Below are 15,238 nucleotides of genomic sequence, written 5' to 3' on the forward strand. Positions count from 1 at the left end.
GCGGGAAGCGCCCGGGCGCCCGCGCCTCGCCAGGGCCACCAAAACAAAGGCAGCATCCGGGGCTGGGTGGAGGCGGAGGACCATGACAGCCCGGGCTCGCGCGCTCCCCTGCCCCGCCGCCGCCACCGCCGCCGCCGCCGGGAGGGCTCCGCGGTGAGCCGAGCAGGGGCGCAGCCGCCGGGCGTGCGTCGGAAGGCGCGCCCGCGCCGAGCCCAGGCCAGCCGAGGGGCGGGCAGGCCGCGAAGATGTCCTCGGCCGTGGGGCCCCGCGGTCCCCGCCCGCCCACCGTGCCTCCCCCGATGCCCGAGCTGCCCGACCTGAGCCACCTGACCGAGGAGGAGAGGAACATCATCATGGCAGTGATGGACCGGCAGAAGGAGGAGGAGGAGAAGGAAGAAGCCATGCTCAAGTAAGCCAGCGCGGCCGCGCCATGCGTGCCTCCATCGGGCCGCTCCCCGCCGCCACCCGCTCCTACCGGCCGAGTGTGGCTTAGAGGCGGGCCGGGTGCCGGGGCGGGCGGAGGCGCCCGCCTGGGGGCCGGGGGCGCGGGGCCGGGGCGGGGAGGAGGCTGGGAGGACAGCTGGCGGGCGGGGATGCGCTGAGCCCTGAGCCGAGGAGCCCGGAGAGGGCGGCTGGGGACCGCGGTGCCGGGAGGACTGGGGGGACGGCGCCAGCCGGGGTGGGATGTGCAAGGCTGAGAAGAGTCGATTCCGCCCGAGTGGAAGGCAGGGCCCTGGGCCGGGATCAGGTGAGGGGCAGGGGCTGAGCGGCAGGAAGGGCAGGTGGGCGAAGAGCTGCTGGGAAAAGCTCTTCTTTCCTTGGAGTTGTCGAGCCGGTTGGGATTGCCCCAGCCAAGGGTGTCAGTATTGGTGTAAGAAAAATGCTTATTTTGAGTGTTCATTTTGCTACTCATTCATCTCACAGCTCGGGGTTGGGTCTTTTTTTGGGCAGTTGCCATCTTTGGTAACCTGCTTCTTCAGCGTCTCTCTAACCTTTGCTTCGGGGTCTTCTACACGGAATACCTGTGTGAAGACAGATTTTCCTCCCCGTATACGATGCCATTGGCAATGCAAAGTTTTTAATAATGGGAGAAGCTGATGGGGACTCTGGCCTGAATAAAATAGAGGTTCCTCTTTACTGGTTTCCGAGGGAGTTCCAGGGCCTTCTCGTTTCCTGGTGCAAGCCGTACCATAAGGGGACTGATTATTTGCACACATCCCCCCTTCTTTAAAGCCCATCAACCCTTCAGGGGATCTCCGTCCAGCGCCCCGTTTTCCGGGGTCTGGGGAGGGGACGGGGCTGGTGGCTGGCGAGGCAGGCGCGTGTGACACTGCCCTGCCACCTGCCTTAGTCTCGGGCGAAACTGCTCACAAGGTGCTGGCCTCCCGCGCCTCCTTGCCATCCCCGTGCAGTGGAGCTGGAGGGGACGTGAACCCTGCCTTCCCCGAGAGGTCCTCCTGTATTGGGGAAAGTTTTCAACTTGGCAGTGAGGAAATCTAGAGGCCCTGATGGGGACTAGTTCCCTGGCTCCCCGCGTTAAGGCCAGGAGGTGTATCTGGGGCGGAAGATTGGAGAGAAGAGCCCGAGGGAGCCTGTTGCATGTGGAGTTACAGCGGAGAGCAAAGGAGGGGCGGCAAAGGGGCGGCACCCCCGTACCCCAACCCGGGCCCAGCGCACGCCCTCCCGCCTCTCCCCCGCCCCCCGGGATGGCCTCCTGAAGAGGAGATGCTGTCACAGGAGGGAAGCAGCAGAGCCTGGCAGCAGAGAACCGGAGGGGCTGCATCCCCAGCCTGCCGGGTCTCCACTAGCGCAGCTGCAGCCCAGATGGGAGAGGGGGCGTTGAGGGAGAGCAGCGAGGGCTGGTCACAGCACAAGAGGAGAAATCCAGTCATCCCTGCCCTTTTATCGTAGACTCAGAGAGAGAGGGCCCATTAACTCGGAAGGCCGGAGCTGGCCTGCTTCTCTGAAGAGCAGCAGGTTTCTGGATTCCCTGTTCCTTCTTATCCAAAAAACAGGGGCTTGAAGCCTGCAGGCGTGCAGGAAGCAGAACCTCGTGAATCTGCTGCCTGTCCCTGGCGGAAGGTCCCTGGCGCTGCAGGCTTCCCCTCGTCTGAGACTGGAAGTAATGCATGGTGTCTGCTGGTGCTGCTGTCTGTCTGTCTGGTTGTCAGTCCGTCTTGTCCTCACCCGTCACAGCCCCCCGCCACCTGTCCCGGACACGTCTTCTGCTGGTCAGCATGCACCGTTTTGCTCCCGTTCCTTTCGGTGTTCACTGCAGACAGCAGGCGCACAGAGACCTCCAGCAGGCGATGGAAAACATGGGCTGCTGCCTGAAAGGTCTGACCGGGAAGGGAAGGCGCAGGGCAAGCCAGTGGGCATCGCTCCTCTTCACTGGCTCTTTCAGAGCCGGTGGAGAGAGGGGCTCTAAGCGGGGAAGGGGGAGTTCTAGGAGGGATCAGATCCTACAGGCTTCTATGGATGAATAAAAATGAAGGACACCGTCCAACTGTTCACGTCAAAAGCATCTTTCCCACTGCTGTGCCATGAGTGCTCTCCCTGGCACGCACGTGGTGTTCCTTTCTTGCAAGGATTCTCGAAATATTGCAGTGTGCGATGCTGTCACACCACAGCCTCTGCAATCCCAGGCCTCGGCACTAACTTTATCAGTCAGCCTCCGCTGCTGATGTCTTGGCCTTCTGTGCGGCGGCAGACTGGGGATGTTCTGGAATCCCAGTTTGCTGCCATGGAAGTCTGTCATGTTGTCCACAAGTTAGTGGAACAGAGATGTACTTTTTTCTAGAGGGCAGTTTATGTCTTAAAAACTGAGGGCTGTAGGGGTTATTCAGATGACACACCTATATGGGAACTTAATGACACAGAGTCATGGATGGTGGCCCTTTCTAAACTTTGCATAAAGGTAGACTGGAAAACAGGAGGCTTTTCACAAGCCTTTGAAATAGTCGTTAAATTGGAGATGAGTTTTGGCAGTAGCGCGTGGTCGTTATATCACATATCTGAGAATTTAGTCCCACAACAGGCCCTGCGAAGCTAAAGTCCTGGTAACTCAGCATTTAGACTTAAAATTCCCCTTGGTCATTACTGCAGAGCCATCGCCTGAGCTCCCTACTTCCTGTGTGTGCCCTCTGTTAACAATTTGTAAGAACAGGCACTAGTAGAGAGAAGAGAGAAAACTGATGGGCGAACACGCCAAAGAAACGTTATAAAATATCAATTAAAATATATTCGTACAGTTTCATCAGCCTTGGTTGTATATTACTACTTGAATTTGGCCTTGATAATGTCTTTAAATATGTATAAATGGAAAAGGATAATGAAGCTACTTTCACCTCAAGATTTCAGGAAAATTTTTTCTTTGAAATTATAATTACTTTGTCATAAAAATAATTCATTTTGTTGGCAAAGTGCACTGATTTCAAATACCATTGCCATCTAACAAAAAATAGTTGACTCCTGCAAATAATTTCTCATGGTTGATTTAATTCCCTGCAGAAAGAAGGTCTTTCTTAATCTTAGTAGGGTTTGGGGGTGTGTGTAGGTGTGTGTAGATGTGTGTAGGTGTGGGTGTGAGTGTGTGTTCTAGAAGTCTTTTGAAACCTAACTTCCTCAATGAATACTCCTTCAAGTAACCGTCACCAGACACCAAAAGGCAGTATATTACATGGGTTGAAAACTGCGTTATCTGGGACCTAAATCAGAGAAGATCTCATTAGATCTAAAATCTTATTCCATTTTTATAAATGCTTCATAGAGAAAGGAACTACAGAGTAGCAAGACAAGAGAAAAAATATAGAAGCAGAGACTGAAAAGGATGGCTAGCGGCTGGGAATTGAGAACCATGTGGGAATATTTAATAGAACTACTAACATTTATTGAGCATTTACCTCATGCTGGCCATTATTCTAAATGGTTATGGAACCAAATGCCAAAGAGTTGAACTGTGTTCAAGTTCAATATATGTATATTTGGATTCTCACAAACAGCTTGTGCATAAGGTAAGTAGGGTCATATAACCCGCAAATCCTCATCCAGCCCTTAGAGGGTTCTTGGAATACCTTGAACCTACTCACGTCATATGGCCCGACCAGGATTCAAACCCAGACCTTTTATTCTAAGTCCAAGTATCGTCCCACATGCTGCACTGTCCTTTTACCAACAAGAAGCCTGTACTTCCTCTACCTCTTCCTTAGATTAATGTCTATTTGTCCCTCAGTTTCAGAGGAGGGGTTTGGCAGGTTAGGCTGATTCAGAAGATCAGCTGCTGATTATAGGAGACCCTGGAGCTTCACCCACGCTCTTAATAGAGTTTCCCAGTGGATTGAGGGCAAGGGCATTGTCCCCAGTTTGAAGATAATAAAAAGCACAATGGTAAGTCCATTAATGTTGGATCTGAGCATTCGGGGTTCAAATTCTAGTCCTGCCTCTTAAATTGTATAAATGTGGGCCAGAAAATTAAATTGGGATTCTAGGAGGTTCTTTTTTTTTTTTTTTACAAATCCTGCAATTCATTGTGTGATTTGATTTATAAAGAATATTGACTTTGGACTTCTCCCTGTCTCTTAACAGGGAACCTAATGCCCACTAGCTCTTCAAACATCTGTAATACCTTCTTCCTTTGTGAGAGGAGAGACAAAGTAGAGGGGTAGAACCCTTGCACCTTCAGCTTTTCTTTCTCTTTTTTCTCCCTCCAACCAATTATAATATTGTGACCCAAAATGTATCCAGAAGGCTCAATTAGCAACTGGGAAAAGAAGGAAAGGTAGTTGAGGGCAGCTGGGGTGGAGTGAGGGCAGAGTCCCCAGAATGCAGGTATCATGTTTTCATTGAGGTTTGCAAAGATTTTCATGTCTTACACCCCAAAACATTCTCTCATGTTGCTGAGGCAGAGGTGGGTAAGAAGGGAAAAGAGAAAAAGCAAAGAGTAATTTGAGAAAGCTGCTAAAGCATGAGCAGGTGTCTACATGGTCCCAGATGCTGTGTTAAGTAGAAAAGTCGGGGAGAGGAAATGTCTAGTCTCCTTCACACCCCTAATGGATAGGGTTACATTTAGGGAAGCTTATCCCAGAACCATTGCAGTTTTCTGCTTTCAACAAAAACCTATCTTAGTAAATGTGCATGTCCAAATGCTCATGGAGAAAATTCAGGAAAGGGAAGCCTAAAAAAAAAAAAAAAAAAAAAATGAAAGAAGTAAGGCGTTGTCAAAGAGAATAGAGGGTAAGAAACATAACACTTAGTTCACATTTTTGCCAACCTGTCTTGACTCTCTTTTACCTCTGTGTATTCCTTCTTAAGCAGAAGTGAGGCGCACCATTGCTGAGGTAAATAGATTACTAAGTCTGGAGTAGAATATGGAAACCAGTGTGGGCTCTAGGTGCCCCTGCAGACTTGAATAGAAACACAGCACCTTGGGAGTGTTACTTGCCCAACCGGTCAGATGAGAGAGTGGTGTGAATTTAACCTGCGCAGCAAGAGCCAGCTTCCTGCAAAGATATAAAGTAGCAATTCCTGCAATAATATTACTATCTTCCTACATCTGCAATACGCAGATGGATGAGCTTGCTGTACCATGGATTGTAAAGTTCATTGAACTGCAGTTCATTTATCGTTATGGACTATTTTATATCTTTAAACAACTTCTACATTTTGTCCTGTGATGGGAGTTGGGTATTTTAGAGCTGGTCCTGAGAGTTGAACTAAGTTGGCCTGAGGCACGAGGCAATTGAAGTAATAGAACCCAGAACCCACATACACGGACTCCAAACCTTTAGTGTTCTTATAAGTCTTTTCAAAAGTGCATCAAGCTTTGGCTATTATGGTTTGTTTCCCTCTTCCGTTGGGGAAGGAGCTTAACATTTGGAAATTTGGCTGGACACGTTACGTATTTCACTCTGCCCCGTGCTCACCTCTTGAGAGGTCTACTTTGTGACTATTCTATTAGTTTCTGTTAGTGAAATTCCCAGAACTAACTCAATGCCTTCCAAACCCTTTCCTTATGACATTTGATCCTGGAGTCCGGAAAATAAACTAAAGGAACAAGAAAGAGGTCACGTGACTAGTGGCATTTTCCAGCCTTTTCCGAGGACTCCAGTCTCCAGGCTCTGGAATGGGCCACAGGTGACTGGCTAACCCCGTGTGCACCTGCGCTCTCTGATCTGCCTCATTAGCTGGCAGTGCTCTCGAATGCCTTCGCATCTTCCCACCATGCTCCTGAACCATGAGGTTCTCGCTTCTCTCTACTGTTGTTCTGAATTTTGTATGTTCGGTAGGCTATTTCTAACAAAGTATCATGTGATATTCAATTCAACAATAAGACCACTGTGTCAGGTATGAGAGTTGGGTCAGGAATTGGGCTGTTGGGTAGAGTAAAGAGAGAGTCTTCTGCTTTAGCCCGACCTTGGCTTAGTTCCTACCATTTTAAAACTGCCGTGACCAGAAGGGGAGGTGAGCATCAGATAGTTAGATAGAACAGTGGACTAGATTCTGCTCTTAACACGGACACTTTCTATAGGTGTAAACATCAATAAGTTAACTCATCCGCACCCCAGTCTCTTCCTGTGTAAGGTGAAAGTGATAACGTCTGCCCTTCTAACCTACGAGGCTTTAACATGATGGTAGAGGCACCCTAAACTTCAAAGTGCTGTACCAAGGAAAGGTGGCATTATTAACTTTACTTTGTAAAACTATAGAAGAATCCCCAGAGCATCTTTTCCTGTGATGATTGCAGCTACTATAGGTCCCGCGGAGATGGGTTCTTGTAGAAGAATCCATCCATCATATCGTGCTAGCAGGGCGGTGTGTACAGGGCTTCAGCCACCAGGGTGAGAATTTGGCGAAGAGGTCAAAGGTAAAATGAGTCCAGGGTTTGACCTGAGGTTATATTTACCTTCCTTCCATTTTTCTTTCTTTCTCATTAAATAGCTCATAAATGTCTTTAGCACAAAAAGCAATGTGGGCAAAGTGATAGAGTTTGAAATAGCTAAAAGGCAACCTTAATTCAAAAGTGAGCAGAAAAATTAGCTTAGGGTCATTCCCTCAACTTTTGCTAGAAAAAAATCGGGAGAAACAGACTGATGATTTTAGTGTCACTGGATTTAATAAATTATTCACTTTAAATTAGCTGAATAAGGGGCCATATACTTGTCAAGTGGTAATTCCTCTTTCATATCCGTTTACTGTTGGGTATGGGTTAGATTGAATAGATTGTATGTGTTGAAGAACTTTTTAAGATTCTGTGCTGGATGTCTCAGGCTTTCTGTATGTATATTCTTCCACTTTTACTTCAGGTTTATGTACATTTATTTTGATCTAGGTCAGTGTTCTGTGGATGGTGAAAGGGGAATATACTGCAGAATTGACCTTACTTTTTTAAAATTTATTTTATTGAAGTACAGTTGATCTATAATGTTGTGTTAGTTTCTGTTGTACAACAAAGTGATTAAGTTTTATATATATATATTCTTTTTCATATTCTTTTCCCTTATGGTTTATTACAAGATATTGAATATAGTTCCCTGTGCTATACCGTAGGACCTTGTTGTTTATCCATCCTGTAAATAATAGTTTGCATCTGCTAATCCCAACCTCCCAATCCATCCCTTCCCCACCTCCCTCCCCCTTGGCAACCCAAAGTCTGTTCTCTATGTCTGTGAGTCTGTTTCTGTTTTGTGAGTAAGTGCATTTATATCATATTTTAGATTCAACATATAAGTAATGTCATATGATATTTGTCTTTCTCCTTCTGACTCACTTCACTCAGTTTGACAATCTCTAGGTCCATCCATGTTGCTGCAAATGGCATTATTTTATTCTTTTTTATGACTGAGTAATATTCCATGTATATATGTACCACATATTCTTTATCCATTCCTTCGTCGATGGACATTTAGATTGTTTCCATGTCTTGGCTATTGTAAATATTGCTGCTATGAACATTGGGGTGCAAGTATCTTTTTGAATTAGTGTTTTGTCTGGATGTATGCCCATGAGTCAGATTGCTGGATCATATGGTGGCTCTATTTTAGTTTTTTGAGAAACCTGCATACCATTGTCTATAGTGGCTGTACCAGTTTACGTTCTTACAGTGTAGGAGGGTTCCCTTTTCTCCACACCCTCTCCAGGATTTAGTGTTTGTAGATTTTTTGATGATGCCATTCTGACTGGTATGAGGTGATACCTCATTGTGGTTTTGATTTACATTGCTCTAATAATTAGCGATGTCAAGCATCTTTTCATGTGCCTATTGGGCATCTGTACGTCTTTTTTGGAGAAATGTCTATTTAGTTCTGCAGAATTGACTTTAGATATTCCTTCATCTGTTGCTAACTTGTGAAAATTTCTCGTACATTTATTGAAATAAAAAATAGAATGTTTCAAAAGAAAGTGGCTGTACATGTTGGTTTGCCCAGGACAGTATCTGTTGATGCCACATTTGTGCTGTAATTATGGCTAGTACCCCTTTCTCTCAGTTTTGAATTTCAATCCAGATGATACATTAAATTGTCTCCCTCTTTATAAATTTTGCTTTCCCTGAAACAAATTATTCATTTAAAACTTCAGAAAGATTAAGCAATTAACTGTCATAAAATATAGCAATTAGTAATTATCAATAAGTAACACAAGCGAGTTGTAGATGTAGAATCTTGAAAATCATCTTTTGATAAATGGAAAGGCTTTTGCTGAGAATCAGGTATTATCTTTAATGGATTCTCAGTGGAATGCTACCTTTTATGACAAAGTTGAACTTAAAAGTTCAAAACACTTTTCAAATAACAGTAACTAAGAATGCAACCTTGTGCAGGCCTCTCTCTATGAAGATTTTTCTTCGGGCCTTGCAAAGGAGCAGCCTGTGGTTTAGAGAAGACATTTAACTGGATTTTAGAATGCAATATTCTGATCATTCTTCTGAAGTTTAGATAGTAAAATAAGATAATATTACAGAGAGTAATTTCATGCAATTTGAAAGTAAAGTGCTTAATTAGATATTAAAGAACCATAATGAACCAAACAGATACCTTTATGTAGTGTAAAAGATAATACCTTGCTAATGATTTACATATTATTTAGTATATATTTTTATATTTCCCATCATTATGCCAGATAATCATTGTCTGGAAGATGCTGTTATATTTACATAGAGAAGGGATGTGAATTGAAAACCAATTAAGCTGTCTGTACTGTCATGTAAATGTCTTACAGCTTAGCTTCTTTTCATGGACTCTCATGCATGGTCTGTATATTCACAAATGGGAACTCCTGTAGTAGTGGTTACTGATGGAGCTTTCTGTCTGTATTTGCTAGACTTTATGTAGTCTATTTGATTAGCTCCCAACTTACATTTCTGCACGCAAAACATTCTTGATCGATATGTGAGCAGTTTTCTTAATCTCAAGAATATCGAGTTATTTTATTTTATTTATTTATTTTTTAACATCTTTTTTTGAGTATAATTGCTTTACAATGGTGTGTTAGTTTCTGCTTTATAACAAAGTGAATCAGCTATACGTATACATATATCCCCATATCTCCTCCCTCTTGAGCCTCCCTCCCACCCTCCCTATCCCACCCCTCTAGGTGGTCACAAAGCACCGAGCTGATCTCCCTGTGCTATGTGGCTGCTTCAAACTAGCTATCTATTTTACATTTGGTAGTGTATATATGTCCATGCCACTCTCTCACTTTGTCTAGCTTACCCTTCGCCCTCCCCATGTCCTCAAGTCCATTCTCTACGTCTGCATCTTTATTCCTGTCCTGTCCCTAGGTTCTTCAGAACCTTTTTTTTTTTAGATTCCATATATATGTATTAGCATGTGGTATTTCTTTTTCTCTTTCTGACTCACTTCACTCTGTATGACAGACTCTAGGTCCACCCACCTCACTACAAATAACTCAGTTTCGTTTCTTTTTATGGCTGAGTAATATTCCATTGTATATATGTGCCACATCTTCTTTATCCATTCATCTGTCGATGGACACTTAGGTTGCTTCCATGTCCTGGCTACTGTAAATAGAGCTGCAATGAACATTGTGGCACATGACTCTTTTTGAATTATGGTTTTCTCAGGGTATATGCCCAGTAGTGGGATTGCTGGGTTGTATGGTAGTTCTATTTTTAGTTTTTTAAGGAATCTCCATACTGTTCTCCATAGAGGCTGTATCAATTTACATTCCCACTAACAGTGAAGAGGGTTCCCTTTTCTCCACACCCTCTCCAGCATTTATTGTTTGTAGATTTTTTGATGATGGCCATTCTGATTGGTGTGAGGTGATTCCTCATTGTAGTTTTAATTTGCATTTCTCTAATGATTAGTGATGTTGAGCATACTTTCATGTGTTTGTTGGCAATCTGTATATCTTCCTTGGAGAAATGTCTATTTAGGTCTTCTGCCCATTTTTGGATTGTGTTGTTTGCTTTTTTGATATTGAGCTGCATGAGCTGCTTGTAAATTTTGGAGATTAATCCTTTGTCAGTTGCTTCATTTGCAAATATGTTCTCCCATTCTGAGGGTTGTCTTTTCATCTTGTTTATGGTTTCCTTTGCTGTGCAAAAGTTTTTAAGTTTCATTAGGTCCCATTTGTTTATTTTGTTTTTATTTCCATTTCTCTAGGAGGTGGGTCAAAAAGGATCTTGCTGTGATTTATGTCATAGAGTGTTCTGCCTATGTTTTCCTCTAAGAGTTTGATAGTGTCTGGTCTTACATTTAGGTCTTTAATCCATTTTGAGTTTATTTTTGTGTATGGTGTTAGGGAGTGTTCTAATTTCATTCTTTACATGTAGCTGTCCAGTTTTCCCAGCACCACTTATTGAAGAGGCTGTCATTTCTCCATTGTATATTCTTGCCTCCTTTAACAAAGATAAGGTGACCATATGTGCGTGGGTTTATCTCTGGGCTTTCTATCCTGTTTCATTGATCTATATTTCTGTTTTTGTGCCAGTACCATACGGTCTTGATTATGTAGCTTTGTAGTATAGTCTGAAGAGTACTGAGTTATTTTAAAGTTGTAAGTGATCAGTGCACAAGTGTCACATGACACATTATCATTCTTGTAGTTTAAACATAGCTCTTAACATGCAAGGAGAAGCTCTTTGTTTAAGTGGCTAGTTGTTCCGTTTTTGATTTAGAGGGTTTACATTTTAGAAAAATTAGGCAGATGATGTTTGTAATATCTAAGGAATGCATAAATCAATGTATAGTTTTCTTTAAATATAGGGTAGTATATATATATCTACATTCAGAAGTTCTATACAGGTCAGAAAGATTAGTGTCTTAGTAGAAAGAGATGAAAACAGAAGTAAAGTAACCCAATGGCTTTCCTTTTTTTTTTTTTCACACAGCTTAGCAGATTTATCTGCCTTAGCTATCTCTGTCTTGTAATATATTGGAGCTTAAGTCTTCTTTCCTAACCTTTTTTTTTTTTCTATAGGAGTATAGAGTATAGGAGAAGTATAGGAGAAGAAAATGATACATTTTACACCCTGGTGTGTGAAATAAAGGGATATCAATATGAGCTGGGTGATATATTTTAGATATTACATTTTTGGTAAGAGTAAAAATTATAAAGAGATTCTACTTTGATATTCTTCAGAATCATCATAACAATTGTAATAAAATGTAATTTGGAAAAATAAAATACCATAAATCTTCTTAAAATTAGGCTGAATATTTCCATTTATGGATGTCTATGTTCCCTAGGCCAAATATAGTGACCTAATATATAGCAGCCTGGAGTAAAAACTTGATACCAGTCTGAAAAAGATAGTATCGTCTGCGTATTGTCCCAGACACAGGTATTAGAAAGGGATTGCATGGTATTTGGAGCTTCAAAGGCCTGAGCTGTAATAGTCACTGTTGAGCAGAACTATGATTGAAGATCAGTCAGATGGCTTTCTAGTCCTGCCTTCTATAAAGATAGCAAAGTGGAAGATTCCTGGAGTCCCACGTGCAATTAAAAAAAGCGCAGTCCAAATGGATAAACAACAAGGTACTACTGTACAGCAAAGGGTACTATTTTCAATATCCTGTGATAAACCATAATGGAAAAGAATACAAAAAAGAATGTATATATATATATATATATATAGAGAGAGAGAGAGAGAGAGAGAGAGCTCTTCCTGCCCTTCCTTCTATAATTCCATTTCCTTCTGATTTGCCTTTTTCTATGCGGTTTCTGGTCATGGACTCAGTCACACTTATGTGTTTATGATCCCAAGTCTGTGTTACTACATTGGAATTCTCTACTAAGTTCTGGATTTGTGTACCTGACCACCTGCTAAATGTCTCCACCTGGATGTCCCATAGGGCTTCAAGCTGAGTGTTACCCATCATCCATTTCTTGACTTTCTGCTTAAACTTGATGCTTTTCTATAATCCCTGTCTTTGTGGGTAGATCACCATTGCAACTGCTCATTCATTCTGTTGTCAAATTCTTCAGATTCCATCTTCTTTGAATTTCTCCTTTCTCTTCCAATTCCATGGCCTTTACTTGAGTGCAGACTCTCATCCCTGCTCCCCTGGATGCCTGCAGTAACCTCCTAATTGCTTTCCCTGACACCAGCCAGACCTCCTCCGGTCCCCACACTGCTGTCAGGGCAACCTCTCTAAAATCCATCAGATCACGTCCCATCAGGAAAACCCCTTTGCTTTCAGAGTAAAGTTTAAACCTCCTAATCTGCAACCTGCATCTCCTCTCAGGGGTCCACACATAGCCTCCTGCCAGCGCCTTAGAGCCTCGTCCCCAAGGCGCCATCGCTGCCTCAGAGCTTGGTGGCTCCACTTGTGCTTTTCTCTATGTCAGGAATTTCCTTTTTCTTCATCTACCTCATGTTTACATAGCCTTTCAAATTAGCTCATGACCCCTCATCTGGCACATCTTCCCGGACTTTCCAGATTAATTTTTATGTTTGTCCTCTGTGCACATCTTTTCTGTAACCTTGTTCCCCTGACACTGTCACCTCAGCATCAGCTCCTGAAAGCAGGGTCATTCTCAGTTGTATCTGTCATATGAGCACAGTGCTTGCCATGTGATAGGCGCCTGGATTTTCTAAACAGTGTGTGTGAATGAATGAATCCGTCCAGAGGATGTGGAACAGAGGAGTCATCTGAGGCTGCTGGCTGGATTCACAGGGTATGAGTAGGTGGCTGGAGTGGGAAGTTTATTCTAACCAGGAGAATTCTATCAGCAGATTCTGAAAGCAAAAAATGAGCTGAGAGTTTTGGCTATTGAGAGAAGCAGGTTGGCCAGAATTTTTGAGGAGAACATTCTGGTTGTTAGATATTACAAGGTGAAATTGAAATAGGATTTTCAGATGATGTGTTGTACTCTTAATTTATCATTCATGGCTTTTGGAAGGACAGCATTCTGAAAGTGCTTGAATGTCAATGTTGGAGGATGTAAACAATATATTTTAAAAATTAATCCTCTAAACAGACAAGCTTAATGGAAACTTTTTCTTTGAATTAAAACATCATTAACTTCAGTAAGAGTGTAAAGCATAATATGGGTTCTCTGATTTGATGTTCAGAATTAGATTAGATGCTTATGACCGTAAAGTATTATACTGACTATATTTTTAATTAAAAAATGCTCCCTGGTTAAGTCACCTTCTAAACTTTTTTTGAGATTGAAGTATAGCTGATTTACAATGTTGTGTTAGTTTCAGGTGTACAAGCAAAGTGATTCAGTTATACATCTATATCTATTCTTTTTCAGATTCTTTTCCCTTATAGGTTATTACAAAATATTGATTAGAGTTCCCTGTGCTATACAGTCCTTGTTGATTATCTATTTTATATATAGTAGTGTGTATATGTTAATCCCAAACTCCTAATTTATCGCTCACCCCCCCCTTCCCCTTTGGTAACCATAAGTTTGTTTTCTATGTCTGTGGGTCTATTTCTGTTTTGTATATAAGTTCATTTGTATCCTTTTTTTAGATTCAACCTGTAAGTGATTATCATATGGTATTTGTCTTTCTCTTTCTGACATACTTCATTCAGTATGATGATCTCTAGGTCCATCCGTGTTGCCACAAATGGCATTATTTCATTCTTTTTTTATGGCTAAGTAGTATTCCATTGTATATATGTACCACATCTTTACGCATCTTCTTCCAGACTTAAACTCTTTGAAAGCAGGTGTCTTCTTTTACTCACCTTTGTATTCCCATTGCCTAACCTGTGGCTCTTACACAGTGGGACCTCAGCAAGTGCTGGCTGAACTGAGCTGCGCAGTCTGAAGGCCCAGGACACAGAAGCACTGGTCTTTTTTTTTTTTTTTTAACATCTTTATTGGAGTATAATTGCATTACAATGTTGTGTTAGTTTCTGCTGTATAACAAAGTGAATCAGCTATAGGTATACATATATATACCCATATCTCCTCTCTCTTGCATCTCCCTCCCACCCTCCCTATCCCACCCCTCTAGGTGCTCACAGAGCACTGAGCTGATCTCCCTGGAAGCACTGGTCTTTGACACAAGACAGCTAGACCGAGTTGGGATGGGGACGGGTGGGAGCTTGGAGGCTGCCTGGTCCAGGGCTGGCAAATACTCAGAATGCACAGGCAACTTCCTGAAGATGGAACAGCATCGCTGATAAATGCTGGATGCCTCAGAACCTTTCTAGATGGGGCACTCCAAGCCATCAACTGATGAGAGTTGCAATCTAGGTAACACATTTTAGCCACTGAAGATTTATTCCAACTCCACTTTTAAGAAGAGAAAACTGAAGCCCAGACATCCTTTCAGCTTTTCATTATTAATTAGTGAGAGAGCTAAGTGTAAGACTTGGGGTTTTCTTTCTCCTGGTCCAGTATTTTTTCCACTGTCACACTACCTCCCCACAGTTTGATTTTAGCTACCATCAAATTCAAACAATTAATTTTTTTCAAGTTTGGTTTGATTTACCTGCTCTGTAAGATTACATCCTATTATGGAAAACTCCAAGGCAACCTCTAATTACTTTGTTGATTTTGAATTTGGTTATATTTCATATTAATCAAAATAAGTAGGTCATTTACAGGGATCAAGAAATACTTTATTTAAAGATTCCATTTACAATGGTATTTGTTGCAATAATATTTAAGTTGTATCAATACTTCTTAACTGTGATCATTTTATTTTTAATTTTTAATACATCTCTGAAAGAGACAATGTTTTCAATATGCAGTAATTTATTTATGATTCCAAATAGCTTTTCCTACCATGCATTTGAATTACATACAG

The 15,238-nt window shown here is 42.6% G+C and overlaps 1 protein-coding gene across 5 annotated transcripts in view; it reads left to right on the forward strand.

The window, feature by feature from the left end:
- Window positions 1-205: 205 nt before the first annotated feature.
- Window positions 206-15,238, forward strand: part of RIMS1 (regulating synaptic membrane exocytosis 1) — a 469,742-nt gene continuing 454,709 nt past the window's right edge. For all 5 annotated transcript variants that reach the window (XM_061206793.1, XM_061206788.1, XM_061206790.1 and 2 more), the window contains exon 1: window positions 206-409. In XM_061206793.1, the coding sequence (XP_061062776.1) occupies window positions 246-409 (164 nt within the window). In that variant the 5' untranslated portion in view covers window positions 206-245. The remainder of the gene's footprint in view (window positions 410-15,238) is intronic.

This window comes from Eubalaena glacialis, chromosome 12 (assembly GCF_028564815.1).
Source record: "Eubalaena glacialis isolate mEubGla1 chromosome 12, mEubGla1.1.hap2.+ XY, whole genome shotgun sequence".
Taxonomy (NCBI): domain Eukaryota; kingdom Metazoa; phylum Chordata; class Mammalia; order Artiodactyla; family Balaenidae; genus Eubalaena; species Eubalaena glacialis.